Below are 27,999 nucleotides of genomic sequence, written 5' to 3'. Positions count from 1 at the left end.
GGTGACGCGTGAGGTGAAGTCCAACCAGATCATGCCAGACTTCATGTGCTTATCCGGGTTCTTTCACCGTAAACAAGCCAGTAGTATCTCCAGGCTTATGGAGATATCGTTTTTGATAGATAGATAGATATTTTTTCGGTTTTTTCTTTTATGTCAAAATAATAATGTCCTACAAGATGTTATGCACAGGAATAAAGTACTATTAAAAGTATGTTTCATCAAAAAAAAAAAAAAAAAAGATGTCAAACCCCTGCAGAAATGTCATAGTAGCATAAAAACAAGTCTTTTCACATTAGTGTATATTGCAATTGGTTTGTAAATTCGACTCAAAACAAGTAAAAATCTTCCGCCTGCCATATGAGGTCACAATTCAGTAGCATTTTCACAACTATGCTAACTGAACACCGTTGGCTGTCTCGTCTCTTTTAGGTCAGGGAGAGCACGCTGCAAAAACGTGACCACGCTGGGAAACGCTCTCAGCCGCTTCGACCAATCAGAGCGCCCAGAGCTATGTGCGTATGGCATGGGCGGAGTCACGGCTGTAGGTGCGGCGAGGAGGTTGAGCAGCTATTCGTAGACGTTGAGGGAAAAATTTCTGATATAGCAACTCAAAACAACCGCTCGGACCTGAAGGAGACGATACATACGGAACAGAGACGGATTTATAAAAGCTAAGTGATCATTTAGGTACATTCAGTCGAAGAAATTAACAGTATTGCAGTGAGAATTTGTATTTACATAACCCGCTTTCTCAGTATTCACGGCTTGCCACCGTGTCTTGTGGCCGTTAGCATCGCCAACTGCCTCAAATTGAGCGAGTTGATACCTTTGTTATCAAATAAGACGTATATAATGCTTCTTGAATGTGGGTTCAACAAAGCGATTTAGTTCATGTACATTTATAAATCCATTTTTCATTATTCAGAAAAACAAGTTATACAACAAGCAACACTGGTGCCCCTCAGAGAACCAGGTCCTAACGCCCGCCGTGTTTGTAGCTGTCACATTGCCGAGGAGCGCGCGCTGTCCGCGGCCCAAATGGTTCAGCAGCCAACGGTTTTTAGATTCTTCGACATAATGGAAAAAGTTCTGTTAGAGCAAGGCTAATTTACTAGACTAGCACTGAAATCAAGAAGTTTGTGTGCTAAAAAGGCATACGAGCTATTTCCCTCACATATTTGGATTCATTTTGGACTTTTTTCTTGGACATACTTTTTTTAAACACTGCCAGAAAGTCGGAATAACAGAGGAGTGAGCACAGAAAGACTCTTTCATCATTCAAAGACGAATATAAGGACTCGTCAAGTTGAGTAATGGTCATTAATACGATCCACTGGTTCAGGAAGGGCTTGCGGCTCCACGACAACCCGTCGCTCAAGGAATCTCTGCTGGGAGCGGACACTGTCCGCTGCGTCTACATCCTCGACCCCTGGTTCGCGGGATCTTCCAACGTTGGGATCAACAGGTGGAGGTGAGTGGCCAACCACGTGCAAACACAGATGTGCAGGCTCTATAGTAGCGGCACCACTACACAGTTTACAGATTACACATAACACCTCACTATGATCCACCTGAGTGCTTTGACTTAGTTTCATTTTCTCACATCCACTAGTATCTGTTTTCTGAGCAGTATGAGTGCAGTGCTTGTATTTTGATGATTATATCAATAGTCACTTAATAATTTCACCCTCCAGAATTCATTATTTTGCTGATATCTGACTTAAAAATGTGATAACTGGCTGGTGAATATATGAATTCAGTTGCAGACAATGTATAGGGAACTATTTTGAGTGTAAACTAGTTATTTAACCCATAGTTTTTAGGGGTTTTTGAGGGTTTATAGCACCGGTTACCAACCTAGGGTCCAGGACCCCCTAGGGTCAATGATCTCAGCAGGGTACAAAGCTTTGTCAGCTCTAAGGCTTCCAAAATAAGATTTGCACATGTTGGCTAAAACCAAGATGAGACAGTTATTAAGTAGTTTATGCAATAAGGTCTTATGGTAAGAAAAACATGCATAGGTCTTATTTTGGAGGGTTTTATCAGTCAAACAATTGAAATCAATGTTAATTTTTCAACAGCACTGTGTCACTCCTTTTTTTGTGGGTCTTTAAGGTGGCTCAGCTTTCATAGGTACAAAAATGGTTGGGAAACACTGGTTTATAGCTTAGGGATGTGCAGAACTGGATTTTGCCGATATGCTGATATTTACAAATTAATTTTAGCCAAAATCAATTCCAATATTTAAATGTCGATCAGACCTTGAACTCCAGTCTATAAAAAACACAATATAAAGGTTGAGTATGGAACAGACAACTAGATTTGAGTCCTTAAGACACACTTTAAAGCAGTGTAACTCAACTCTGCTCAACTAAAGGGCCATATTGTTGAAAAATACCTTTGAGTGAATAAGTGAAAAGTGACTAAAATGGGAAAAAGCAGTCAAGAGTGGTGTGAAATGGGTGAAAAGTGATGTTAAAGGGGAAAAATGGGATATAGTGGCAAAAACGAGCAAAAAAGAGGAAGCAAGTGGTATTTAATGGCAACAGGTAGCTTAAATGGTTGAAAAATGGCAACAAAAATGGTGAAAAAGGGAAAAAAGGAATAAAAGTGGCAACAAGAAGTGGCTAAAATGGGTAAAAACTAGGAAAAAAGTGGTATATAATGACAAAAGTTAGCTTAAAAGGGTGAAATAGGGAGAAAAAAAGATGAAAGGGGGCAAAAATGTGACAAAGGTGGCAAGAAATGGGTAAAATGTTGAAAAACAAATTGTCAGAATGGGTAAAAAAGTAGGACAAAGGCAGTATTTAATGGCAAGTAGTTCAAATGGGTGAGAAGTGGCAAAAAAGTTTCCCTTTCTTAAGGTTTTCTGGGGGAATAATTCTACAAATTAAGACATAAAAGAGCTACAAATAATCACAAAAGAGCCACATGTTGAGTATTACTGCTTTAAAGTGTAAGCAATGATGGTGAACAAGGAAAAAGTCATCAGCTGACGTGGGTCTGTTGGTCCAGCCTAAAACTCTGCTACTTTATTTATTCATACAGTCAATATTTGCTGCTGATATACTGGTAGGCAGTTTTTTATAGCAAAGATATCAGTTGTGTATATTGTCAAAAATGTTCACATCTGCCAACACTTACATCATGCATCAGTCATCGTATGAAAAACTGAGAATTTAAAAGACTTACTTTAAGGTTACTTACTTAAAAAAAAAACAGGCTTTTGTTTACTTTTACTTAAGTCTGTAAAATGATTCTGCATTTATTTGTTTTTTCACAAAACAAGTAGTAACGTCAGGCTAAAAAAAGGATGTGGGTCTCACATTGGGGTGGGCCTTTATTTTAAGTTTTAAAGCATTTTTTAGGGATGCACTGACACATCGGTTTAATGGTTTACGCCAATATTGGCCCTGCTTACAAACATCGCCCTTTTGCAAATGATGTGACTTGAACAGTTTTCAGTGGTTAATATTTATTAAATTAGCATTAAATCTCCTGAGTATGTATAATTATATATTCAAAATATGATATAACAGTGTTTATTTTCTTATTAACATAGGATTAGCCTTTCATTTATACATATGTAGGGTCCCCTCCATGTAGTCTGCCTTCTTGGATGTTTCCACAGTACCACAGAGGGGACCAAATAACAGATACACATTTATCTTAATCCTACTGATTGCCACAGGTACCATAAAAAGTCATCATTGCATTGTTAGATGTCACTAAAATTCCCAATCGTAGACACACCACCTTTAATGCTGGTATCTGGTACAATTAACTGATGTATCAAATAGAAGTCAAAGTGGATAAACCGATTTGTTTTCATGGTCAAACATGAGAGGAAATGTTGGCATAGTGGGAGGGTAACACCAAAAGATGTGATGATAAAACATCATTGTTGGTCTTTGCAATCAGCTTAATCAATATTATAAGCATCTGTACTGATATCGGACCAAGTTTGCACAATTTTTTTAGGTTTATTTTTGGGCCTTTTCATGCCTTTATTTGATAGAGGAAGGACAGTGGATAGACTCGGAGACAGGGAAGAGAGTGGGGAGAGACATGCAGTAAAGGGCCTCAGGCCAGATTCGAACCCAGGCCGCCCGTGTACATGGGTAGGGCCTTAAGTACTCGACCATCTATGCACCCCCCTGGTTTGCACAATTAGTGCATCTCTAGAATTTAATTTTTACAAGCAATTACTAACACTGAGGAGACAAATCTCTGATGCGTTATATATATTTGTTTTTCAGACTTTTCTGAAGTTACGTGCAAGTGGGCCAAGAACATCCAAACTTCTGTGTTTAGCAGGTGTCTGATTTAAAATCGAATAAGTTAGTTAATAAACAGATGAATCAATTTACTGATAATGCATGCAACTAGTTTGACCATAGAGTTGTAGCTAGTCACTTTTCAAGCACATGCCTAGGGGTGTGTTTCCAGAGTCACAGTTTTTTGTTCTAGCAAACAGTGTGTTCTTGTTGAATAAAGGGCACAGAGCTATGTACAAACACTGCTAAGGGTGCAACCAGGGAAAGATGAAGTTTACTTTTATGACCTAGCAATAATAAACACTGATGAAAAACGTTCTGAAACCAAGGTTGTTTGTGCTGTCATTAGCCTTACATGTGCCACTCTAAATTTCTCATATATATGACTCCATATATGACTTCTCTAAAATTGGTTATGATAAAGCAATCTGTCAGGAAAAGTTACCTGTAGAGAAATCTTGGATGTTCTGATTGTCAACTTCTGTAACTCTTCAAATCTTTTGGAATTAAGTTCAGCATTTCCCACACAGTAACAGTTTGCAGTAAGGATGGCTATGTTGACGGTATTCATCCACAGCAAGTTGTATGGCCTATATAATCCATAGAGCATCATATTAAGGCTTATTATTAATGAGGTAGAATATTGCTGTAATCATCCTAGAATACAGAATCATTTTGACAACAAAGAGCTGCAGAAGAATGTTGAAGCTATGTCCTATTTTTAACAGCTGCAGTTCAATAAGTGGATTTATTGAAGAGACTTGTTGATGGATATCTCTCTTGCACACATACAGTAACTTATACTTGGATCCTGTAGATCAACCTGGGTGGTCCAACCAGTTATAGTGTATGTGGAAAACACATTGGAATAACCAAAACCGACTTTTACTGACTGTATCCTTGTGAAATTTTTCAGTTTAAGCCTAAATCCCTCCAGACCCTTGCTTATAATTTCCATGTTGTTTTGATAGTTAATGCATTATGTTTTGGCTGTCAGGTTCTGTTACTTTGATGCTTGTTGGTGCTAATTCAGATGCCCTGACGTGTCATTCACTGGTTGCCAAAAACTGATTTAAGGATCAGAAGAATGACCTCATGTTACATCATTCCATAATTAATTTTCATGTTCATTTCAGCTCACTTTGCACCATTTAACACTGAGCTGTTGTCTTCTGTAGGCTTGTTTAAATTAATTTATACCCGGTTAAACAAATAGTCATTAAGAACTTTATATAAAAAGCTGTAATTGCACTATCTGAACTGTCACACCAGGAAATACCTTTGACATTGAGCTTGGATTTTTACTTAAAAATGATATCAACATTGTAAGGGTTACCACTAATCATAGTGTTTCCTTCATTACATTCTATCGTGTATAAAGCTGCAGTTTTTAACCCTATAATCATCATTAAAATGAACTTTAAGTGCACCTTTAGATGCATAATTGAGCAGGGAAACGCCTCATTTATTCGCTCTTTTCTAAAGGTGAGATGTCAAAGCAGTAAACAGCACTTATGTGTGTTGATCCCTCACTCCCTCTGATGCTTTAATCATTGTATAAAAATGGTCTGCAGTCTGGGCACTTTGTTTCATCGGCTGTTTTTAAAGGGTTATATCACCACACAGGCTCCTGACAGCCAAGTCTCTGGTTCAGTGCACTGCACACCTCACTGTGCTCTGTTTTTTATTGTGCTGGCATTACTTAGTTCTTCCACTGGGATTTGAGACTCGGTAATAGATTTCCAACATCCCAAGTGACTAATCTGTTATATACTTTGAGATAAAATTAGGTACATTTCCACATTTCTAGGCTTAATGGCTCTTCTGTATTTGCCTGAGCTGAAAATGACAAATTGTTTGGATATGACAAAAAAAACCTGCGGTTGATTTCGTCTTTTCTTCTGCAGCACATTTCTCAGCTTTTCCTAACTTCCACATCCAAAACGTATCCCCACATTTCATTGGTGGAGACGAGGCAAAGCAACATGTAATATTTAAGATTTTACGTAACTGACATTCTCAGAAGTCCAAACAGCCAGTGAGTGTGCATGTGCCTGTTGTCTCGAAGCGAGATAAGAGAAAGGTAATTGACACAAATAAGTTCATAAAGCTTTATGGGTTTATGTGTCAGTGATAAAGGTGAGGAAAGCTGTGGATACTGTTGTGTTTTTGTTCTCTAATTTTCTGCTCTCTGCCTTTATAACTACCCAGCAGGCAGCCTTAGCTGACCTCCAGTGTTATGTGGGAAGTTTACCCTTTCAAAACAAACACCAGGCTTTGTTTCCTTTCCCAGCTTGATCAGTGACCCAGACTTTTATTAACAACTCAGCTAGCCGCTCCTGTCTGGGAACGACGGTGTCCTGGCTGGCACATTTAACAGCTTGCCCATGCAGCTGTAGAAAGAAAGGGCTCCGGAGGTTGAGCGTACAGTTGGAGTCACCCTGGATGTTATTGTTTCCTCTCCCGCTGTGTGCGCTGGTTTGGTCCCATGCCGTCACTGGCAGAGTAGGGCAGCAGCAACAGCAGGCGCGCCTGTTTATGGAGCATCCATGTTATGCTTCCACAGTTATGTAACAGCGGTCTGGAGTGACGCAGAGCTCACACACAGAACGTACAGTATGCTTTGATTCAGTCCCTTCATATCATTTTAAGTATATGCCAGACATATGCATGAAGGGAAACCCTTTATCTCAAAATGAGTAGGTGTGCATGAGGGAGAAAAATATGAAGAGGAAAGCCCTCTTTTAAGAGAGTGCACTTTTTCTTCATTCAGTTAATTTTTATATAAGCAACAAGTTAAATTTTGTGTAAAGTAAGCAAAAAGGCTGAGGGACAGATTTGATAGATGTGGTTCTAGCAAAATTGATGCACTTGCATGAAAACACTTCTGGCGATAAAACAGTCTTAAGGGGAATTTGGATGTCAAAAGATAACTGTGGACTTTTTCTTTCTCCGTGCTGGTGGACCAGCCAACTCATCAAACATAATGACAAAAGCCAGTCAACCCACAGCTGTTTTTCTGCATGCAAAGTACATGCTGAAGTAACCCCCACGCTCTTTGAGCTGGTCGGTCATGCTCAGTGACAGTGGGTGATCAATGTAAGAAGTACAGAAAGAGCAGGATTAAGAAACTGTTCCCCCACATGGCTCTAATTGGAAGATTTAAATCGATTTGGATTGATTGATTGATTGCACTTAAGTCTCATGCACACAAAGTGTCCAACCCCTGTGTGTTTATAAGAAACCAGAGATTATGTTTGCATTGACACCCAATACCAATATTGGGTAGTGCATGCCTAAATACTTGCACCCATAGTCAATGAAGATACTGCACTCTGCAACATTTACAGCATCATGTTTGCCTCTGATTGTGAGAGTATGGAGGCAAAGTTAGGCTCACATCAGCAGTTTGATGAATTTTACATAAATCAGGGCCCAAAAAGTAGGGCAGACTGCAAACTATAGAAGTCTAAATTGTCCAGAAAAGGGGTGAGGAACATCTGATGAAAATAAAACAAGCCTGCAAATAATTTTAACAACTGTACAGGCATTGTTTAGTATTCATATTTGCATTCTGTATCGGTTAGTACAAAATATAAACTGTACTTGTACCTTATCTGGAAAAAGTGGTATTGCCTCCCTATCAGAGATACCACTGCTGTGTTCAAATGGCTCACTTCATTAGGAGCAATCACAAAGTTCCTTGTTCCTTAATCTTAAGTTGCATATTCTGCCTTTTCTTCCAGGCTTTGCACAGAAATGTGCTATAAAAAGTTCTGGTGTTTTTTTCTCTACATCAGTATTTAAAGGCAGATGGTTTGAGTTGTTAAAGCAGCTGCCTTAACTATAAAGCACTGTGCAAACGTTACACTCTGATGATGAGAAAAATAGTTGACAAAATGATAGCATGGCATCAGTTATACGTGCATAAGTGGTAGCTTTGCTTGCACCCCCCTTATTGAACATCCAGTGTCAGCTTTAGAGCATGGTAGAGGCATTAACTATAGACCAAAGGCCTCTCATTAGTCCTTGTCTGTTGTTTTTAAGGGGAGGAGACTTCTGCAGATAATTCACTTACTGTTTAAAGCCATTAAACTTATAAACCTTAGAAAGTGGCAGGGCTTGGTCTAAAGCAGCGTTACTCAACCCTGCTCAACCAAAGAGCCACATTATTGAAAAAATGCCTTTGCAAGAGCCACAATCTAAATGGTGAAAAGTGGCAAAAATGGGATAAATTTGCAATGAAAATAGGTGAGAGGTGGCAAAAATGGACAAAAAGCAGCAAAAAAGTGGCAAAAAATGAGGGGAAAAGGTGCAAAATAGGCAAACAATTGAGAAAACTAGGTGAAAAGTGGCAAAAATGGATGCAAAGTCACAAAAAAATTAAGTTACATGTGGTCAAAAAGCTGCAAAAATTAGTGAAAAATGACTAAAATGAGCAAAAAAGGTGGGGAAAAGGGGTAAAAAATGTCATTTAATGGCAAAAAGCAGCTTAAATGGGTGAAAAATTGTGAAGAAGCAGGATAAAAGTGGCTAAAGCTGATGACAAATGGCAAAATGGGATCAAAAGTGGTAATAATGGTCGAAAGTTACTACAGGAAGTGGTAAAAATGGGCTAAAAGCAGCAGACACGGATTAACAGTGGCAAAAAAAAGTAAAAAAAGGGGACAAAAAATTGCAAATGAATGTGGGAAACAAACTGGTTAATGTGATGATTAATGGGTAATTTCTGAGGTCTAAGTTTCCATTTTTAAGGTTTTCTGGGGAATAATATTTTAAATTAAGACATAAAAGAGCCATAAAACATCATAAAAGAGCCACGCGTTGAGTATCACTGGTCTAAAGCAACCCCTGACATGTTAGCTGAACAGTCTAGAGACAAAGATTCAAAGGCTTAGAAATATGGCAAGTTTAGTCAAGAAGTGATAAAGAACATAATTCCTTTTCTCAAACTTAAGTTGGCTGATAAAATACCACTGTATGTGGAAACACAGGCTATATTTCATTGCAAAAAACTGTTAGTGCTCAGCTAAAACCTATTACTTGTAGCTCTAAATGTTTGATTCTGTTATTTTGTATCTGACAGTGTGCATTACTCAAGGTGATGAGTCACAAAATGATGCTAAAGCAAAGGAAAGATTGTGCTGTTAACTTAACAAAGTGTGATTCAGCCTGTGTTTGTCTAATTTGTCCTCATTTCTGCACTTACAGCCCACTCAGGTTATCATTTAATAGCTAGTGAAGAAGTGAGGTTTGAGCACCCTTGTCCTTCAGATCCAGGGGGGGTAATCCTCAGTTTATGAGGCAGGTCATTGCCAATGATATAATCACAATTACTTTCCTCATCCCCCAACATTTCCTCACTCAGCGCAAGTAGGTCAGTGTGTTAGTAGTAGCCGTTTGGCCCCTCATGTGTTTGACCTACTTCTACTCTCCTGCAGAAGTCCACGACCGCTATCTGCAGTGAGCAGAGAAACCGCCTGCTTAATCTCAGCAAAGCTGCTTCCATCTGATATCTATGTTATCATTTGATGCTTGGAACTGTTAAAGAATAGCAGACAGAGGAATTATGGGTGGCCCATGTGCATGAAAGTCCTTCCTTTAAAGCAAATGAGGTTCATGAGGATGTGATTAGTGTGCTGCTCCATAAAAGAGTGTTTATAAGAAGACTGGAAAAAGGAAACAATGAAAACCAGCCCCAGATGAATGTTTTAGTGCACTGCAGCACAGTTTTCTCTGTTTCTAATCCTCCCTGATAGAGGGAAGATTAAGCTAACTGGGTTTCTTTTGGAGTCACATGGTCTGATTCAGCCTTCACATTGGCCTACAAGGTCAGAAAAGAGCAAGGCAGTCGGCGTCATGAGTGACCCTGGACTCATTTCTCTGACCTGCAGGATAAATCTTCGCTCAAGAGTGAGGAAGATTGTCAGTTTATGTGATATAACAGCTTGCAGATGTGAATGTACACTGTGTTACTGTACAGAGTGTTCATGGCAGGCTCACAGGATGTTAAGTTATGTATAAAATTCTCCAGGGCACTTCCTATAGGCTCCTGAGAAGAGGAAACCAGCTCTGACTACTTTTTCTCTTCAGCTGCTTTGCAAACATGCTCAGAAACTGAGACTGTATCAGGAATTTCACTACCGATTAGCAGTTCAATGATCATGATGATAAGAGCATATGATGCTATTAACTTCTGAGCATAAAAATTTTCAGGAGATCAGGGTAGTGCATCGTGGTATTGCAAAATTAAAAGGGATTGCACATTTAGATGCAAGTGTAATAACCTCACTTCTCCCCCTTGAACAAGTCTGTCATGGCATACATAACTTACGTGTAACTGAAGCTGTGAAGTCTTAGGTTTTGTTTCTGTCCTGCTGAGTTGTGCAACTGAAAACACCACATTTCCTGTTTTGGCTGTTTCATGATAAAAATCATCCACATAACATAATAACTGGGGAACTTAATTGAAAGGAAACTGCTGGAAATGAAAGGCTTGTAGCTCAGTGGTTATGTCTGCATGTCCCATGTAGAGAGGCTGTCATCCTCAAAGCAGACAGCCGGGGTTCAAACCCAGCCTGTGGCTCCTTTCTGCATACTAGTAACCACTCTCTCTCTCTCACTGGTTTCCATCTCTATTCCAATCTCAATTTTAAAAAACTTGTCCATAACAAAGTATTAATCATTGCATTAACTGGACTTTAAAATATTTCAAATATCAGTTAGCAGCCAGTTTATAGTGCTCCAGTGTTTACAACTACTTCTTTGACTACGACCAGAGCCACAGCCCGCTTCTTTGAATCATCTTGGTCTCTAAACAAGAAAGTTGTGAGTTGAAACAAACATCTAAGCTGTTGTTTAAGTTGATGTAATGAGGAGGAAAATCCCTGCAGGGCTGGACTCTAGGCAAGTGGTTCTCAACTGGAGGGTTGGGACCCAAGCACGGGTCACTCATATGTTTTCAGTGGGTCTCAAATATGTGCCTGAAAAGTTTGATGACATACATCCTTTCCTTGATAACTTGAAAATTTTGGCTCTTTTCTTGAAATGCAACTTATTTACCTGTTGCTGTTTTCCCATGATAATGTGTTAACTTCCAAATAGCTCTAGAAAACAACCAAAAATAACACAATATGAGAAACTGAGTAGAATAAAATATATTCCTGTATGTTTTCTAGGGATGAACAATTTGGGAAAATAATCTAATTGTGATATTTTTACCTAATATTGCAATTGCGATTTGATATGCAGTTATTTTGTTTAGTTCCTCATCTGATGTATTTTCCATCAAAAACAAGCAATAAGTCATTCTATACCATAACCAACACAATAGTAGATTAAACTAGGGCTGAACAATTTTGCAAGAAATATCTAATTCTGATTATTTTCTCTCATATTGCAAATTAGATATAAATTATTGTATTGAAGGGAGTGATCATTTTTATGTCACTCTTTAACAAGAAAAAGTACAAAAATGAAGAAAGTAAGTTTTTTTGTGGGCTGTTCTTAAAAATGGCACTTGAATGGTTGCATGACGATGCTTAACATCTCTGCTGCAAAAAAAAGCTTTAAATGGTATTTTGACAAATTTCAGGTCAGGTCAAGAAATATTGCAGCAATATTTAATTTGCAAATTAATCTAATTTGCAATTGATTGCCCAGCCCTAATGTTTTCCTTGTGATCCGTTTTTTGAATGAGTGTTTGTCCTGTCTTTTTGACCAATCATATGTTTTGTTCCATGTAAGGGCAAACTTTTTTTTTGTAGAATAAATTGAAATGTTTGGGGAATTTGGGTCGCACTATCTCATTAAGAGGTCGGTGTAGGTGTCAAGCATAGACCAGTTGAGAATTTCTGCACTACACAAACCAAGTCCATCAAATTCAGTACCTGTGTTAAAGCCCAAGACACATCAACAGAGATGCTCTGCACAGGGAGTACACTCACTTAAGGTTGCTGTTATTTTAGATTTCAAGCCTGGAAGAGAAGACTCACATTTACTTGATTTACTTATCTTATTTGCTTATGTCAGTTTAAGAAAGGTATTGTTAAAGAGAGATGAAGGAAAAATGAAGTTTTACCACAATCCAGCATGATATGAGCTTGTCAACAGTTTGCATTAATTAAAAAATATGATATCACATATCTCAAACTACAGTTTTCAAAATTAACTCCAAACACAACTCAATATATGCATTGAAATGTAAACATGTTTTAAAGTTTTGACAAAAATCTATAATGTAAACAAAAACCTATGTATGATTTGACAGCAGATAACTCAAACATGATCAGATTTGGACAGCAGATGCTCTTTCTGTAGATCTCTACAAACTTCTGTTAAAGTAAGCCATGTTTTGAATCTCTCTCAAGAAATTAGCTGTGCAAAAATGTCAGTGATTTGTAAACTGTAACAGCATGAAAAGTACAGTAGTGAGAGTTGCTTCATAGTACTCTCACAGTAGTTCCCACCTGGTTTTCATATCAGACATGATTAGACATGGCTGATACAGGAAGCCTCCACCTACGAACTTTGGTACCTATAGCAACAACACGGGAAGCTCCACATTACTGCCGCTCAGCCTGTGCGCATGTGTGGACCTGTGACTGTGGGTGTGTTTGTTCTTATGTTTACACTCTGTTTGTGACTACAGGAAAGAAAAACAGAAGGACTGTGCAGTGAAACAACCATGAAATATGATGTATCCTAACAGTAAGATGTTTCTGTTGGTCATATTTTCTGCTCCAGGGTCAGTACATTTGGCTTTCTTATATTCACTGACGTCACATTCAGAGATGATTAAACTCATGTGGATGCGGGTTGGTTGACTCATCCACTGTCTGAATGATTCAGCCTTAAGGCTGAGTTCAAGGCCTGTCTTTTTCAAATTAATGATGCATCATCGTCAGTTATGTCAGAAGGAGAAGGAGGAATGAGATTTACTGTATTCTTTTCCATTGCCTAGGCCCAGAAACTTTCTTTTTCATTCAGGCTAAATGGAGGTTAAATTGGGCCATTTCAGGGGGAATTATGCCGTCAGGATTACAAAGAGGAAAATTGGTGCCATTGAGGATGATAGTTTCATTTCACTTTGTAGCTCTGGTGATTTTAGGCTATTTGTCATCAGGGTTGACTGTCATAAGAAGTGAGAAAGCTCAGGTCATAAAAGTCTTATGTAGACTTTATCCAAGAGGATATGCTCTGCAATTAACTGCAAATAAGGTTGCATTCAATTTATTCCTTTCTGTTTTAAGATTTTCAACACTTCTGTCCAATTTTATTCTACACAAGTCTTTCAAGTAATATTTTACGTGTAAGATGAAAATTAATCAACAAGGAACACTATCTTCAAGAAAAGCTCTGAAAGTTAGCAGCTTCGGAGGCTACAAGCTGAACAGAAACATATAGTTGCTTATTTCACTGTCCGTATGTTTTGGAGAAGAGGTCAGCTCTGCAGATAATTAAGCTGCCAGCAAAACATTTATGAGCAACAAAGTCAAAAAAAGAGTAATCTAGCTTACAGCTCAGCTTGCAGAGAGCATCTTCTGAAAAAAAAACTGTTTTTCATGTGAAACTTTGTTATAAAGTTTTAATCACCAGGGCTTTTTGTTCCAGACAGGAGGAAACCTACGTGAATAATTCTTTAGTTAAAATCACTCATGAACTTTTGATCCAGGCTGTCTGTGTTTCCCACGCACAGACAATACTCAAGTGGGCTGCTCAGGTGTATTCACTGCTGTTGAAGCATTATTGCTGAATTTTTATTCTCTCCATCCGTATATGATGCAATTATAAATAAAGGCTGAATAATTAACTTGTAAACAGTTTGTTTGCAGCAGAGATGTTATGCTTGCACATCATACAAACATTTAAGTGTCATTTTTTAGGAGTTGTGGTCACTGAAGAACACAGCGTTAAAACACATCTGTAATTGCCAGTGCCTTGCTTAGACACAAAACAACTTATAAAGGACATTTTTGGAGTGCTGACCCCTCAATTCTGTAAGTCTTTTATGTTGTGCACCTTAAAAAGTGAAATGTTGGAGTGTGCTCCTTTTTGGCATTCTTTGTGAAGCATTGATCTAAAGCCCAGCCCTGCAGTGATTTGTTTCTCCATTACAGCAACTAAACATAAAGCTAAAATGTTTGTTTTAACTCGTGACTGTCTCATAGCTTTTTAAACAAGTATAAACATCTAGCAACACCACAGGACTACCGCAGCAAACTGCTTATTTACATTAAAAGTATAACACTATAAAAAGTAAATATGTAGAAATAAATATCTACAAATTTAACGAACCTCTTCCAATAAGAAAAGCATAAACTTTCAACTCAGCTGGATATATTTAGGTTTCATTGCAGAAGGACGCAACGATGTAAAGCTTCTACTAATAATATGGCCTTTCTTGTTGTGGGCGTTCACCGTAAAATCACTTCAGGGAAACAAAAACTACAGGCTTTCATTTTGTAAGATTTGTCAGGAGTATCTTGTTTATCAGTGATTTACTTTAGCACCTCGTTAACGTCAGCCTAGTTTTCACTCCTTATAGCTGCTTCTCTGACCTCGGTTAACGCCACAGCTCACTTGGACTTAAGCGAAGGGAGTCACAAGTTCTGTAAGCCGTTGTGATACGAGTCGCTGCAGCTCGTTTTTATCTGACTGCTCTTTAGAGTCAGAGCAAAATATGATGACGAGTAAACTCAGGCTGAGCTGCTGTCCTGGTGACGTGGATCGGTCCGATCATGATATCAAAATAGTATCAATATCAGACCTGGTACCAATATTGGATTGAATCTGGCCCAACTCTAAGTTTAAAGTCTAAGATGATTTAAAGAAGTGGGCTGTGGCTCTGATCGTAGTCAAAGAAGTAGGTGTAAACACTGTAGCTCTTCATACATGCTGCTAGTTGTAGCTTCGCTAAAGCTCAGTTAATACACTGGATAGATCAGTCACATGTTACTGTAGCTATTTTGTCCTGCAGTTGCTACACGCCATGTGAGTTTGTCTCTTCTTAACAGTATGGTATCTAGGGAACTTTTATTTTGAAGGTTGGAGACAGAGGTGCTGTGCTTTTTCCAAAGAGGAGATGCAATGGCTGAATAAAGTTTGGACTTGGAGTAATGTTGTAATGTTTTCTTGACATTTATACAGTGAAGGTGCAACCATTGGCCCTTGCTTACATTACTATTAATCGTTTTTTCATTCAGTTCAGGAATTTGAAGCACTGATGAGCAGCAGATCACAAAAAACATAGTGGGATCACAGCATAGTCATGTCTAACCTTTCTTTAAGGTAAAAACATGTAAATAGTGAGTGCTCTGGTAATCTTTCAAACAGTTTTGCGAATACTCAAGTACTGAAATTACTGTAAAAGCCCATCGTCAAAGCAGAGATACATTCAGGGACACAAATGTGCTTATTCATGTTTTAAAAACTAGGCCAGAGACGGCCATTGTTCTGTAACTGGACCAAACATTTGCCTGTTTCCTCCCTTGCAGCTCCATGAAAATGAGAATTTGATGAAGTAGGTCACTTGATTTACATCTTCAAAGTATGATTTTCAGTGCCAGAACCATGCGGTTAAATTAGCACATCAAAAGGCTGATTTGTGTGTTGTTGTGACCAGTACAACTTGAAATCATTATTTCTCTGCTAAACAGCAGCAATGACCTCCTACTGCTCTGAAGCTCCATTATGTCTCTACCACAGCAGTCACATTCCCACATGTTTCTTAAATATTCAAGGATGAGTTGTTGGTGCCAGTTTTCTAACAAGCTTCCTCTCCTCCTGTCCTCCTCCAGGTTCTTATTGCAGAGTCTTGAGGACTTGGACTCGAGCCTTCGTAAGCTCAACTCTCGACTGTTTGTGATTCGAGGCCAACCCACTGATGTCTTTCCCAGACTTTTCAAGGTGACAGAGAAGTTTTCTTCAAGCTTCAGTGAATAAAGTATCAAAGTATGTTTCCTGTGTTCTCTAACTCACCTTTTAATTACTTTGCTGATTTCTGCAGGAATGGAAGATCTCTCGTTTGTCTTATGAGTACGACTCTGAGCCGTTTGGGAAGGAGCGAGATGCAGCTATTAAGAAACTGGCCTCTGAGGCCGGAGTGGAGGTGACAGTTCGCATCTCCCACACTCTCTATGACCTGGACAAGTGAGTAAAGAGCACCTCACTGGGGCTGAATAATATATCGAGTATTAAAAAGAAAGATTTGTTTTGTCACATCTGCATGATTACCCTCGGGGTAATTTTGCTCAGCCCCACCTCTTACTACATCTTCGTTGTTGTGGATCTTTGTTGATCAGGTCTTTGACTTTCTCTGTGTATTCCTGCAGGATCATAGAGTTAAATGGGGGTCAGTCCCCTCTCACCTACAAGCGGTTCCAGACCCTCATCAGCCGTATGGAAGCAGTGGAGGTGCCTGCAGAGTCCATCACAGCTGAAATCATGGGGAAATGCACAACGCCGCTGTCCGAAGACCACGATGACAAGTTTGGGGTCCCATCTTTGGAGGAGCTGGGTAAGAGAAGGCGCACAGAAATTGTTCCAATAAGACTTAAAACATGATTGAATTTCAAACTTTTATCTAATTGTGATGGTTTCTCTTAATGTGCTCTGTGCAGGTTTTGATACTGAAGGTCTGTCTTCAGCTGTGTGGCCAGGGGGAGAGACAGAAGCTCTTACACGGCTTGAGAGGCATTTAGAGAGGAAGGTCAGTCAGAGTTTTGTCATTTAAGAGTATTTACCCTCTAAATCTTGCCCACAGAATATGTTTTTGCTCTTTATATGTCCCTGAAAACCATGAAAAGTAGTTCGATTTAGTAATTACACAAGGTTAAACTCTCATATCCTCTGACATCCCTCATGGAAACCTTGTGACATAACACTGTACCGTCCTGCATGTTCATATCTGATATCCTTCATATCTGTGTCACATTCAGGCATGGGTTGCCAACTTTGAGCGTCCGAGAATGAACGCCAACTCTCTGCTGGCGAGCCCGACGGGCCTCAGTCCGTACCTGCGTTTTGGCTGCCTTTCCTGTCGCCTCTTCTACTTCAAACTCACCGATCTTTACAGGAAGGTAAGTCCTTAAACATCTAAGCACAGACAGAAACAATATGGTAAAATGCAAAAATCAGGAAGAGTCCTGGTTGCTTAAAAAAGTCTGTTAAAAGAGGACTGGTTCATACAGAATGAGTTTTTGTTTCAGCATTATTTTCTTCTAAGAGTTTAATTTCATGGACAGAAATCAGCGTCCCAGATCTGATTTAGATTTTTCCTTGTAGCGACACAATTTGAAATTTCCCCAGCCAATTTTGCAAACAGACATTTTACTCCAGTGAACTTCTACAGCAGGTGAAAGTTGGATGTCTTGTTGTTTATTAATACTGCCACCTTCTGGCTCCCATGGTATTCTGCATAGAGGTAAATTATCCACAGCAGTCAGACTTTTTTGACCTGGCTCCTATTTATTACACAGGAGCATCCAATTTAATATTTACAGTCTGTTTTGTTTTGTTATTTTTATGCATCATTTAACAGTCATCACTTTAGTTTGTTGTTTGCATAAGTTCGTCAAGAAGAGACATAAGTGTAAGATAAAAATGTAAACCATTATATTCTGCTTCCTTTTAATTTTCCAACCCAGTAACATGCTCCATCCTCTGTCCCCTCCAGGTAAAGAAAAACAGCTCCCCTCCCCTCTCGCTCTACGGTCAGCTCCTGTGGCGTGAGTTCTTCTACACGGCGGCTACCAACAACCCCTGCTTCGACAAGATGGAGAGCAATCCCATCTGTGTGCAGATCCCCTGGGACCGCAACCCAGAGGCTCTGGCCAAGTGGGCCGAGGGCCGGACCGGTTTCCCCTGGATCGACGCCATTATGACCCAGCTGAGGCAGGAGGGCTGGATCCATCACCTGGCCCGGCACGCCGTGGCGTGTTTCCTGACCAGAGGAGACCTGTGGATCGGCTGGGAGGAGGGCATGAAGGTACAACATGTTCACAACGTACTTATACGTCAGTTTGAGTATTTAGGTTTATTCTGTGTTTATAGTATTTTCCTTTTTTTCTTTCTTGTATTTTTGGTAGATCTCTTCAGGTTTACATCCAGATGTAAAGACCTTCGAATTACAAATATTCACTAGCAGTTGTGATGCTTTCTATCTCTATAAAATATGGCTTTAAATCTTAACCTGTTAAATTAGATATACAGACTGATAGATGCTTCATTAATCTAAGGCATCAAATTTTCTGAATCACACACTATTTTGTCCCTTAAGGTGCACCATAGTTAAGCTATTGTAGCAGGGCAGCAGTTGGATTGTACTGACTGCTCCTAAACCACCACTCCTTAATGATTCATTTCGCTTTAAAAAAAACACTTCAGTGGACCAGGCAAACCTTGTGTAATCAAACACTTCACTTTTTTATGTTCCCTTTAGATATTGCTTTTTACTTTTCTATCTGTATCAAGTTCCTTTTTCTGTGATTTATGATTTATTTTTTAATCTACCAGAAGTTCCTTATTTTCAAAAATAGAAGCTAGCATCATCCAAACAGGAAGTAAAGCACCCTTAGCTTATGACGCTAAAAATTCTGACTGCTTGATTGTGACAACAATCATAATTACAATTTTATAGATTATTAAACACAGTTACCCATTGATTTTTCAACATCTGCACTGCATGCATTTATCTGAGTTTAACACTCAACACTTAGAAAAACAAATCAATTAATACAAATTAGTGAAAAATGCATTCATAAGTAAAATATTGACATACATTTTATATTATTTACTTGCACTTTAACTTGGTATTAATATTCATTCTGCGCTGTTATCTGTTTATCTTGTATTACTTATAATCTTGCTCAATACAGCACATGTAACATACCATTCTACTTGACCTCTTCATGGCATAACTCTTCTCTGTAAAAAACTTGCTGCCAACAAGTGTACCATTTCACTTCCACAAACACGTCACTTTGTTTACTATCCCTGAAAAGGAATGTGAATTGTACGTACTGTCCCTTATTTAACTTAATTATTATTTAAGTTTTTTTTTGTTAAATTGTTCAGTTCCATTGTATTTTTACTACCTGTTGTGTTGCTGCAATGCCAGAATTTCCCCTCTGGGGGTCAATAAAGTCTTGTCTTATCTTATCTTATACAATAATAATGAATAAATAAAACTAATTACTCTCATGACCAATAGATCATTAGCCTCATAGCATTATTGCCCAAGTAATTTTTTGGCCTAATTGCAATATCTGTCTAAGTCTACTCTCCCAACACTTCTTATTCATTGTGCCTTATGGCCTATATCCTCAGCCAATCAGAGTGCTTGATACAGTCCATAGTCATTATATGCTTAAGTCATCTAATTAATTAATAGTTATTATGCATTAAGTCACTTATATTTGATATGTAGTCCTTGTTGTGGCTTAGAACTTAACTGTTATGGTAAAAAAAAAAAAACAATCCAATGTGGTTTTCCTTTTTTCTGAAAACCATAAAAAATGAGTTAGGCAGTTATGGTACGAGGCTAACGATATCACAACAGACGCCGGAACACATGAAAAAAGCTATGGACAAAACGAGTTTAACAACACATGTGGCACAGTTATCATATAATCAGTACTATCATGTTTCCATGATCAGGAGAAGCCAAAATCTGAATTAAGTAGCCTAGCCCAACAACAAATTACAAAACAAAAGTATAACATTAAACTGTTTCTTGAGAAAAGCTCTTAATTGTTGACCCTAACTTTAACTCCTGAAAGGTGTAAATACTGACACATTTACCTAGGGTCTCTGGACGTCAGTGAGTCATTTTGTACATGCACTCCTGCATATCTCTCAATGTATAACCGTGTTAAACACTTTATTTAATAGAATGAGCATTTTGAAACGTCTATTAACTCTAAGTCATAGTTTCAGACCACACTGGTGTAGCAGCATAAATTCAAACAATAAATCCAAAAGTCAATGTCATAAAACACAGCTCTTTTCGCTAATTTTATTAACAAATCAAGACACTGCCAGTTGTCGATATGGAATTTACAGATGTTCTGAAGTGCAAAAACATCAGAACTAAAAGAGAAAAGCAAAATGAAATGTGATGAATTGTGATTAATTATTACATGTCAATAATGTCACATAAATTCTCATTTTAAGGTTTTTGCAGTTGTTATGGATTTTTTATTAATCTACTGACCCCAAATTTTACATTTTCAGATTTTCCTAGATAATAATTGAAAACAATTTACTTCAACTAATCTGGTGTTCAAAGTTTAGCAACAAAAAGAAAATTCCCAAACTCCACAAAAGACTCATACATGATATTTTATTTGTCTTTTGAGAAAAGCAGGATGCTTACTCGTGTTTCTCGGCTGAAATAAGGTTTGTTTACGTGTCTGCAGGTGTTTGAGGAGCTGCTGCTGGATGCAGACTGGAGTGTGAATGCAGGCAGCTGGATGTGGCTCTCCTGCAGCTCTTTCTTCCAGCAGTTCTTCCACTGCTACTGCCCCGTAGGCTTCGGCCGACGCACGGACCCCAACGGAGACTACATACGGTACTCAGACATCTGCCTAGCGCTCATGTTTTTTTTTTTTATCAGCAGTGCATTTGTGACTATTAAAATGGCTTTTTTGTGGCTCAACTGACAGGAGATATTGATGGAAATAGTGGGAATGAAGTAATTTCATCTTATCTATTGAGCATTCAGGGTTTTCAGAGTTTTTACAGACTTTAATCTTAGTCTTATGGTTTAAAAAGCCTAGTGAAGAGAAAACAGATCATAACCCTCCCAATAGTAATCCTTTTTGTTTTGCAGTTAATAAAGGCCAAGTGCTTTCAGTTATAACTGAAGTTATAGTTTAAAATCTCCAAATCAGTAGCTGCCTTATAAATCTGAATGATAATATGTGGTGTTTTGTCATGAGAATAATGTTTTCTAGCTGTATTTTAATGCTTCTGTCCTCTGGGAGGTTGTTAATAAATTGTAACTTGGTTAATTTGGGCTCACAGGTGTCACCTTGATGTGTCTTTTCCTGTCTCGACATAAATTACACTTCCCCACTCACTCATTATTCCCCCCATCTCTTCACTCAGGCGCTACCTGCCCATTCTGAGAGGGTTTCCAGCCAAGTATATTTATGATCCCTGGAACGCCCCGGAGAGCGTGCAGAAGGCAGCCAAGTGTATCATCGGAGTGCATTACCCAAAGCCCATGGTGCACCACGCCGAGGCGAGCCGCCTCAACATCGAGAGGATGAAACAGATCTACCAGCAGCTCTCCTGTTACAGAGGCCTCGGTAAGAGCACACCTAATACACACACAGACAGCTTTAATATTAATACAGAGCAGAGTGAGTGGATCAGATGTCTGAAATGATAATGGACTAATGCTCCTCAAAGTCTGGGTCCATAAAAGTGAGTTAGAGGAAGTTAACTTCAGACTGGAAGCATTTCAACAAGCTTTGAGAGCTTTGAGTTCTCAGGGGGATTTTGGCTATAGGGTAAATAAGAATACATCATGTCCTGCTCAAAATTTAAAAAAGAAATTGCCTAAAGAGCGAGTTTTTTTTGCAGGCTGCTAAACAAATAGTATACTTTTCCTGCTTGACTGTCAAAGCCTTCAGTTAAAAAAGCTGCACGACATGTCCAAGCAACAAATCCTTTATCTGGAGCTTGGTAGTGGCTTTGCAGTGAAGTAAGCTAAAGCCACTGGGACGATTCTTGAAACTTCCTGAAGTTTTCCTTCAAAGCTGCGTGTATGAATATAAACAGTTGAATTTTTCACTCCAACTTCAGCTGCAGTTTTTCCAGCCAGTGTTGGGTAGATTTTCAGCTTGAAGTCGTGTCAAGGTGCAGGAATGATGCAGGAATGTTGCAGAAAATGCCTTTTTGTTTACTCTGAAAAAAATAAGTTTCATAAACGGGTTTCTAGAAGGCAAACTTTCGCTGTCTCTTTGGGTTCTTCCTGGCCCTGTGCTGCAGAGATTCATTTGGATCTTTAGGACAGGCATCCTGCTACTGTGGACTCACCTGACCCCAGCTCCTACATTTCTTCTTCCTTTTCTTTAGGGATGCATGATATTGGATTTTTACCAATATTTACAGATTCATTTTAGCTGATACTGCTACCACTATTTAAATATGCTTTTTGGACAAGTAATTTTAGTCCTTTTGGATACACTTTAAGGTTTAAGGGTTGACCAAGGAAACAAACTTTAGTCCTTAAAAACACTTTAAAGTTTAAAGAATGAGGATAAATTAAGTAAAAGGACCTCAACTAACATAGCTCTGTTGGTTCAGCCTAAAACTCCACAAATGTATGTATTATCATTATTATTATTATAACTGCTATAATCACCTCATATATTAAAGTAAATTTTGAAATAGCTAAAACAGCATTTTTATGATCCTCTTTATATATTCTATACGTCTTTCTCTCACCCCCATTATTTTTGGCAATGTTAGCATAATCATGATCATTGCTTCATCTTTTAAATTCATATGTACATCTATTATCATAACAAACACAGTTTCATTGAATTCAAGAGCAATACTACTTCACAGCTATATTTACTGATAATAAATTAACACTGGTCTTTATAATAATAGTCTTCATATTAATGATTAACGCTGGTCTGTTATAATAGGTCACAAGAGAGAGAGCGGTCTAGACCTGCCCTCTTTGTAAAGTGTCTTAAGATAACTTCAGTTATGAATTGAGCATATATAAACAATGATTGAGTGATTATACTAGGGCTTTCATTGGCATGTAAACTGGCAATATGGAGTACCCACTAAAGTCCCAAACACAGAGGCATCATACGATGACTCTGCTCTATTCCCGATGCAGATGTCCAGGGCTGGTGGAGTGTTTTCCTGAGAGAGCAGCTGTTTTGTCCATCTCGGCTGCTGTAGCAGCAGCTCTGTTTGAGAGCACAGAAAGAAATTTAGCGCCATCTTTTGTTAGAGGTGTAGAATAAGTGGGAGGCCTCGGCCGCTGGTGAAATACCACTGCTCTAGGGATCCAATAGAGATGCATGATATGATGAGACGCTACTGTCCGGCACCAGTGTGTTTTGGGCTTAGGAACTGAGACTTTTCATGCATGTACAATGCAGTTCCAGCAGTAGCCATGCACCAGTAGGTGGACTACACCAACTAATGGATTCCAGAGTTCTGGTTGTGCTGCTCACTCCCAGTCGACCTGTTGCTTGGGGTTTTATTGCCACACCATCAGCTACTGGCCCAGCATGGATACTGCAGTATTTTTAGCTGATTTAGTGGATTGGAATTCAGAGTGGTTGTTAGCAAAATGTCCTCTTTAAAGGTACAGTGTGTAACATTTAGTAGAATTCAGTGGAACAAACTTGGTAAAAATGGAACAACATATATGTATAGGTATGTTTGAATTTGTTTTAGTCAGCTGAATATAAAAATAGTTTGATTCTTAGTAACTAAGAATGAGCCTCTTATTCACACATAAGGAGGGCCCCCCTCCACAGACTAGGAATAACTGTTGCAGCTTATTTAAAATTTCCACTGGTTTTCATGCTTATTATTGTAAGTGCTTAGATAGAGAAAAAATAAGAGGAAATGCATGTTGTGTTGTTTTGCAAAAAAAAAAAAAAAAAAAGATAGAAATACTGACATACTTAAGTCTGTCATGGATGAAATTTGTCTTTTTGTCCTCAAAAGCCACCTTGACTTTACCAACGAGAGCAGTGAGCCCTGCAATCTAGAATCTGATAGTAAGATGACGCTAATATTCCCTATTCTACACACTGTACCTGTAAATACCAAACATGTTTAATCTGGAAACAGCCCCCTCACAGATCGCTGTAACGTAAACATGGACATAAACAGTTTACATGCAAGCAGTACCATCACCCTCCTCATCATAAGATGACTTCATTACGCTTTTATTCCGCCAGTAATCTCATCTCTGCTATTTTGACCACAAAAATCTGCATGAAGCAGTGATATAAAGTGTGAGTATGATGTCAAATAGCAGTTCAGGGGCAGTTTGCCGGTAATTTCCTGGGTAAATATGTGAGAATGATTTGTACTTTTTTTGTCTTGTTTGGGTAGGAGGAAAAAATCTATAGGGTGCTTTTCTGCTGTCATTTGTTTTCATCTTGAGTCGTAAAAAATGCTCCTACAGAAATTTAAAATGCTGCAAAGGATTTTATACCAAGAACATTTTTAAAAAGAAAACACATTTTTACACAAGAAAAGCAAAATTGAAAACCTAAATCATGTCAACTTTATTATGCAACACAAAGCAAACAAAGGATGTTTGTAAGGGAGGACCAAGTTTACTCTAAAAGAGTCTAACTGGGTTTGGCTACAGGCTAGCTCAAGTTAAAATAGCTGTTATTGAAACCAGCAGTGTTTGTGTAAATTGACTGTTATGAATATAAGTGGTTTACTGTTGTCTGTGTCCCCAGGCCTTCTGGCAACTGTGCCGTCCAACTCCACCAACAACGGGAACACTGAGACATCCTCAGACGTGATCGGATACTCTGTGGAGTCGACTCACGATGCTGCATCTACGTCTGGTAAGCAGAGAGATAGATCTGGACTTGTAGAACCCTACCTCCTTTTTAGAAGTCTTTATTATGAAGGAAATTTACATGTTGTTTTATATTTTTAGGCTATCAAGTGCCGGTTCATTCCCAGGACGACTGGCAGAGCGGAGTCATGATGTACCTGCAGGAAGACCCTCAGACCAGCATGGCTGCACACCAGCAGGGTGAGAAACATCAGCCACTTCATTTTTCTCAATAAACCCAAATGCCACATGCTCACTTTTTCCTTTACATTTGTTTTCCTGCATTTTTCCAGGTTATGCAAGCACCAGTGCTGGTGTGATGTGTTATCCTCAAAGCACACAGCAGATTCCTGGCGCTCAAATCCAAAAAGGTATCAGCTCAGTTTTATTTTTGTTTATTTTTTTTAACCCAAAACTCTGCCAGGAAGACTTACATAACTTAATGAGTGTTACTTGGTTGAAGAGATTTCTTTGTTTGTATGAAAACATTCAGTCAGCTCTGAACCAGCCTGTCTCTACCATAATTAAAGTTCATTATCATCATTCTAAATCAAGACTTTATATTCAGGCAGGTTTTTTTAAACTCTCTGTTATTTTTAGGACCGGAGCACCACAGCACCACTCAGACCAGTGGAAAGCGGCACAGCGAGGACTCTGGGAATGGAAAAGGGTCCAAAGTCCAGAGACAGAGCAGCCACTAGACAGGTTGGTTAGTTTACATTTATTTTCTTATTTCAGACTAATAGAAATATCAAACAAGTGCTGACATCAAATAAAAATACTGTTAGAGAATTATGGAAATTTGCAATTTCACGAATATTATCGGAAGCACAAGTTTAAGTCTGTTGGTCAACCAACCAATCAATCTAAAGGGTTTCCTTAATAAAATAAAGAAAAAGTGTTCAGAGGTCATCTCAGGCTGATGTTTTCATGCCTCTGATGATACTAACTAAAATTCAAGCAGCACAAAACCTATTATACACACAGAACACCCATTAAATGACTGGTTTCCAGTCAGAGGTATGGTTGATTCATTTTTTCATGTTAATTTGATAATGGACCACAAGGACTTACTAAGGCGTTGCATGAACCAAACTTCTACTGAAAGTTTTGAATTTTTTAGGAAACTTTCCTTTTCAAAATCCCTAACATTTCTGTAAAAAATTCATGAACATGCCCAAGAATATGCCCAAATTTCATCAAATATTCCCAGATGTTTCAGTGAAACTTTTATCAAAAAGCTTAAATATTCCAATGATAATTTACTCTAAAATTCCATGTTAATATTCAAGCAAATCTCCCCTAAAACGTTAAACAAATTCACAAAAAAATCACAATTCAATTCACCAAAATTCCATATAGAAGACAGCAAATGTTTCTAAACAAATTCCCTGAAATTTTCCATAACCGCCACCATCGCCCTGCAAAACATTTCCATTCAAATTCCAAAAATACATATAAATCTCAACATTTCAATTCAGCTTCAAATTAAATTCTTACAGAAGTACAAATACATTTCCCAAACTTCCAGTAAAATCCCTGAAAATTTCCAAATTCCCTAAAACTCCCCTTCCAAATTGTACGAGTTCCCTGAAAATTAAAGAAAGAATTTATCTATATCCCCCCAAAATTTCCCCAAATTTCTTAAAATATTCCCCCAAATGTTTCAGTTAAACTTTATCCTTAGCCTTTACTTTCCAATTAAAAAAAATTCCCCCACATTCCTTGTAAATTCATGAAAAAAATACTAGGAAATAACCTTAATTCAAAATACTTTACCAGTACATTTACATACCTTCCAATACATTTGGAATTTTTAACAGTTATTATTCAGACTATTTGCAAAACTTCTCAGCATTCTTTTCCAGGAATATTTCAGGAATTTTCACTGGCCCCATTTAGGGGAATCTTCCTGGGACCTTTTTGGAGTATATCTGGAATGTGACCCAGAAATTTTCTGGGAACGTTGGCATATTTTTCCTCATTTTCTTTATTTTGTCACAATATAATCTCTATTAATTTAATGATCAATAGTACCAAAAGTTTGAATCATAGTATATGAAAGGTGCATTGGACAGGAATGACAAAACGCTGTAGAACTCCTGAAACAGTCCACATTTTATAAATGTGCTTCTGGAAAGTCGCCAAGGCTTTTGCAGTTTAGATGGTTTGCCTGCAATTTTTGTCAATTAAAATGTCACTATCAATAAAAACACCAATATTGTGCGATTTTCTCCCCATGGTATGAAACTGGTGTAGATCTAACCAGTATGTCAAAGATTTAAACTCCAGAACTGTGAGAATTTATTTTCTTGAATCAGCGTCTGTATCGTTAGTAAACATCCTTCCTTTCTCCTCTGTCTCACAGGAGTGTGTGCGGCCCACTGTCAGTCACATCATCACCACATCTGACCCCAAAATGGATGCTAAGACTTTTTGTTCCAGCACTACACTGTTGCATGAGCACACCTTTAGAAGGACATGTCATTAAACCCACTCTCACGATCTGGACTGTATATTCTCATGTGGACTGCACAGCCCAGCTGCAGCGGATGTTACACTGTGCTCGTGATTCGTCGGGACAAACCGTCTTTGTGTATATAAAGAATTTGCTAATCTCAGCTCACATACAAACTTGTACATATTTGGATATTGTATGTGTGTTTTCTCTCTTTGTGTAGCCATAGACCCATTGATATATTTTTGATATGAGAAATCATTGTGGATGGATCTTTCTTTTTTGGAAACTTTTCAATAAAATTATTAAAGCATTTATAGACCGTCCGTTTAAAAAAGAAAAGGTGTAAAATCTTGTATCTATTCAAATACAGCCGCCTGTCTGCTTGTTTTATTCTACTACCCACTTTTCTCCTTTTTGAGCCATCCGATGTATCTAAACAGATGTGTTTGATCAATTCCTCGCTTATCTCAGTGCTTGTTTTGTTCCTTCTCACTGTAGAGGCAATATCAGTGTGACTTATCTATCCAGTTACTGCCTGTGTCGATGGTTGAGAAAAGGAGACTTCATATCATGGTGGCCCTCTCCCCCCTCGCTCTGTATAAACCCCCAAATAAATGTACCACTGGAGAGAAAAGCTTCACCTGCTTCTTGTTTCTTCTCATTGTGCTTGTTTGATTAAAACTGGTTGAAATATA

The 27,999-nt window shown here is 38.3% G+C and overlaps 1 protein-coding gene across 1 annotated transcript; it reads left to right on the top strand.

Moving 5' to 3' along the window:
* Positions 1-532: 532 nt before the first annotated feature.
* Positions 533-27,999, top strand: LOC121505298 (cryptochrome-1-like). Its single transcript, XM_041780467.1, has 14 exons — positions 533-1,471; positions 16,076-16,184; positions 16,285-16,427; positions 16,610-16,794; positions 16,898-16,986; positions 17,216-17,356; positions 17,953-18,264; positions 20,696-20,847; positions 21,387-21,589; positions 24,740-24,850; positions 24,946-25,044; positions 25,137-25,214; positions 25,444-25,548; positions 27,212-27,999. Exons 1-13 carry the CDS (start codon positions 1,314-1,316, stop codon positions 25,542-25,544), a joined length of 1,881 nt encoding a protein of 626 aa, XP_041636401.1. The 5' UTR covers positions 533-1,313; the 3' UTR covers positions 25,545-25,548; positions 27,212-27,999.

The sequence above is a fragment of the Cheilinus undulatus genome, linkage group 23 (assembly GCF_018320785.1).
Source record: "Cheilinus undulatus linkage group 23, ASM1832078v1, whole genome shotgun sequence".
Classification (NCBI taxonomy): domain Eukaryota; kingdom Metazoa; phylum Chordata; class Actinopteri; order Labriformes; family Labridae; genus Cheilinus; species Cheilinus undulatus.
This window is presented reverse-complemented; position numbering and strand designations above follow the sequence as displayed.

Bases quoted from the DNA above. Each gene is read 5' to 3' on its own strand.
- LOC121505298 (XM_041780467.1), top strand. From the start codon at position 1,314: ATGGTCATTAATACGATCCACTGGTTCAGGAAGGGCTTGCGGCTCCAC. The intron at 16,428-16,609 runs GTGAGTAAAGAG...GTATTCCTGCAG, and splicing joins ACTCTCTATGACCTGGACAA to GATCATAGAGTTAAATGGGG. The intron at 25,215-25,443 runs GTATCAGCTCAG...TGTTATTTTTAG, and splicing joins TGGCGCTCAAATCCAAAAAG to GACCGGAGCACCACAGCACC.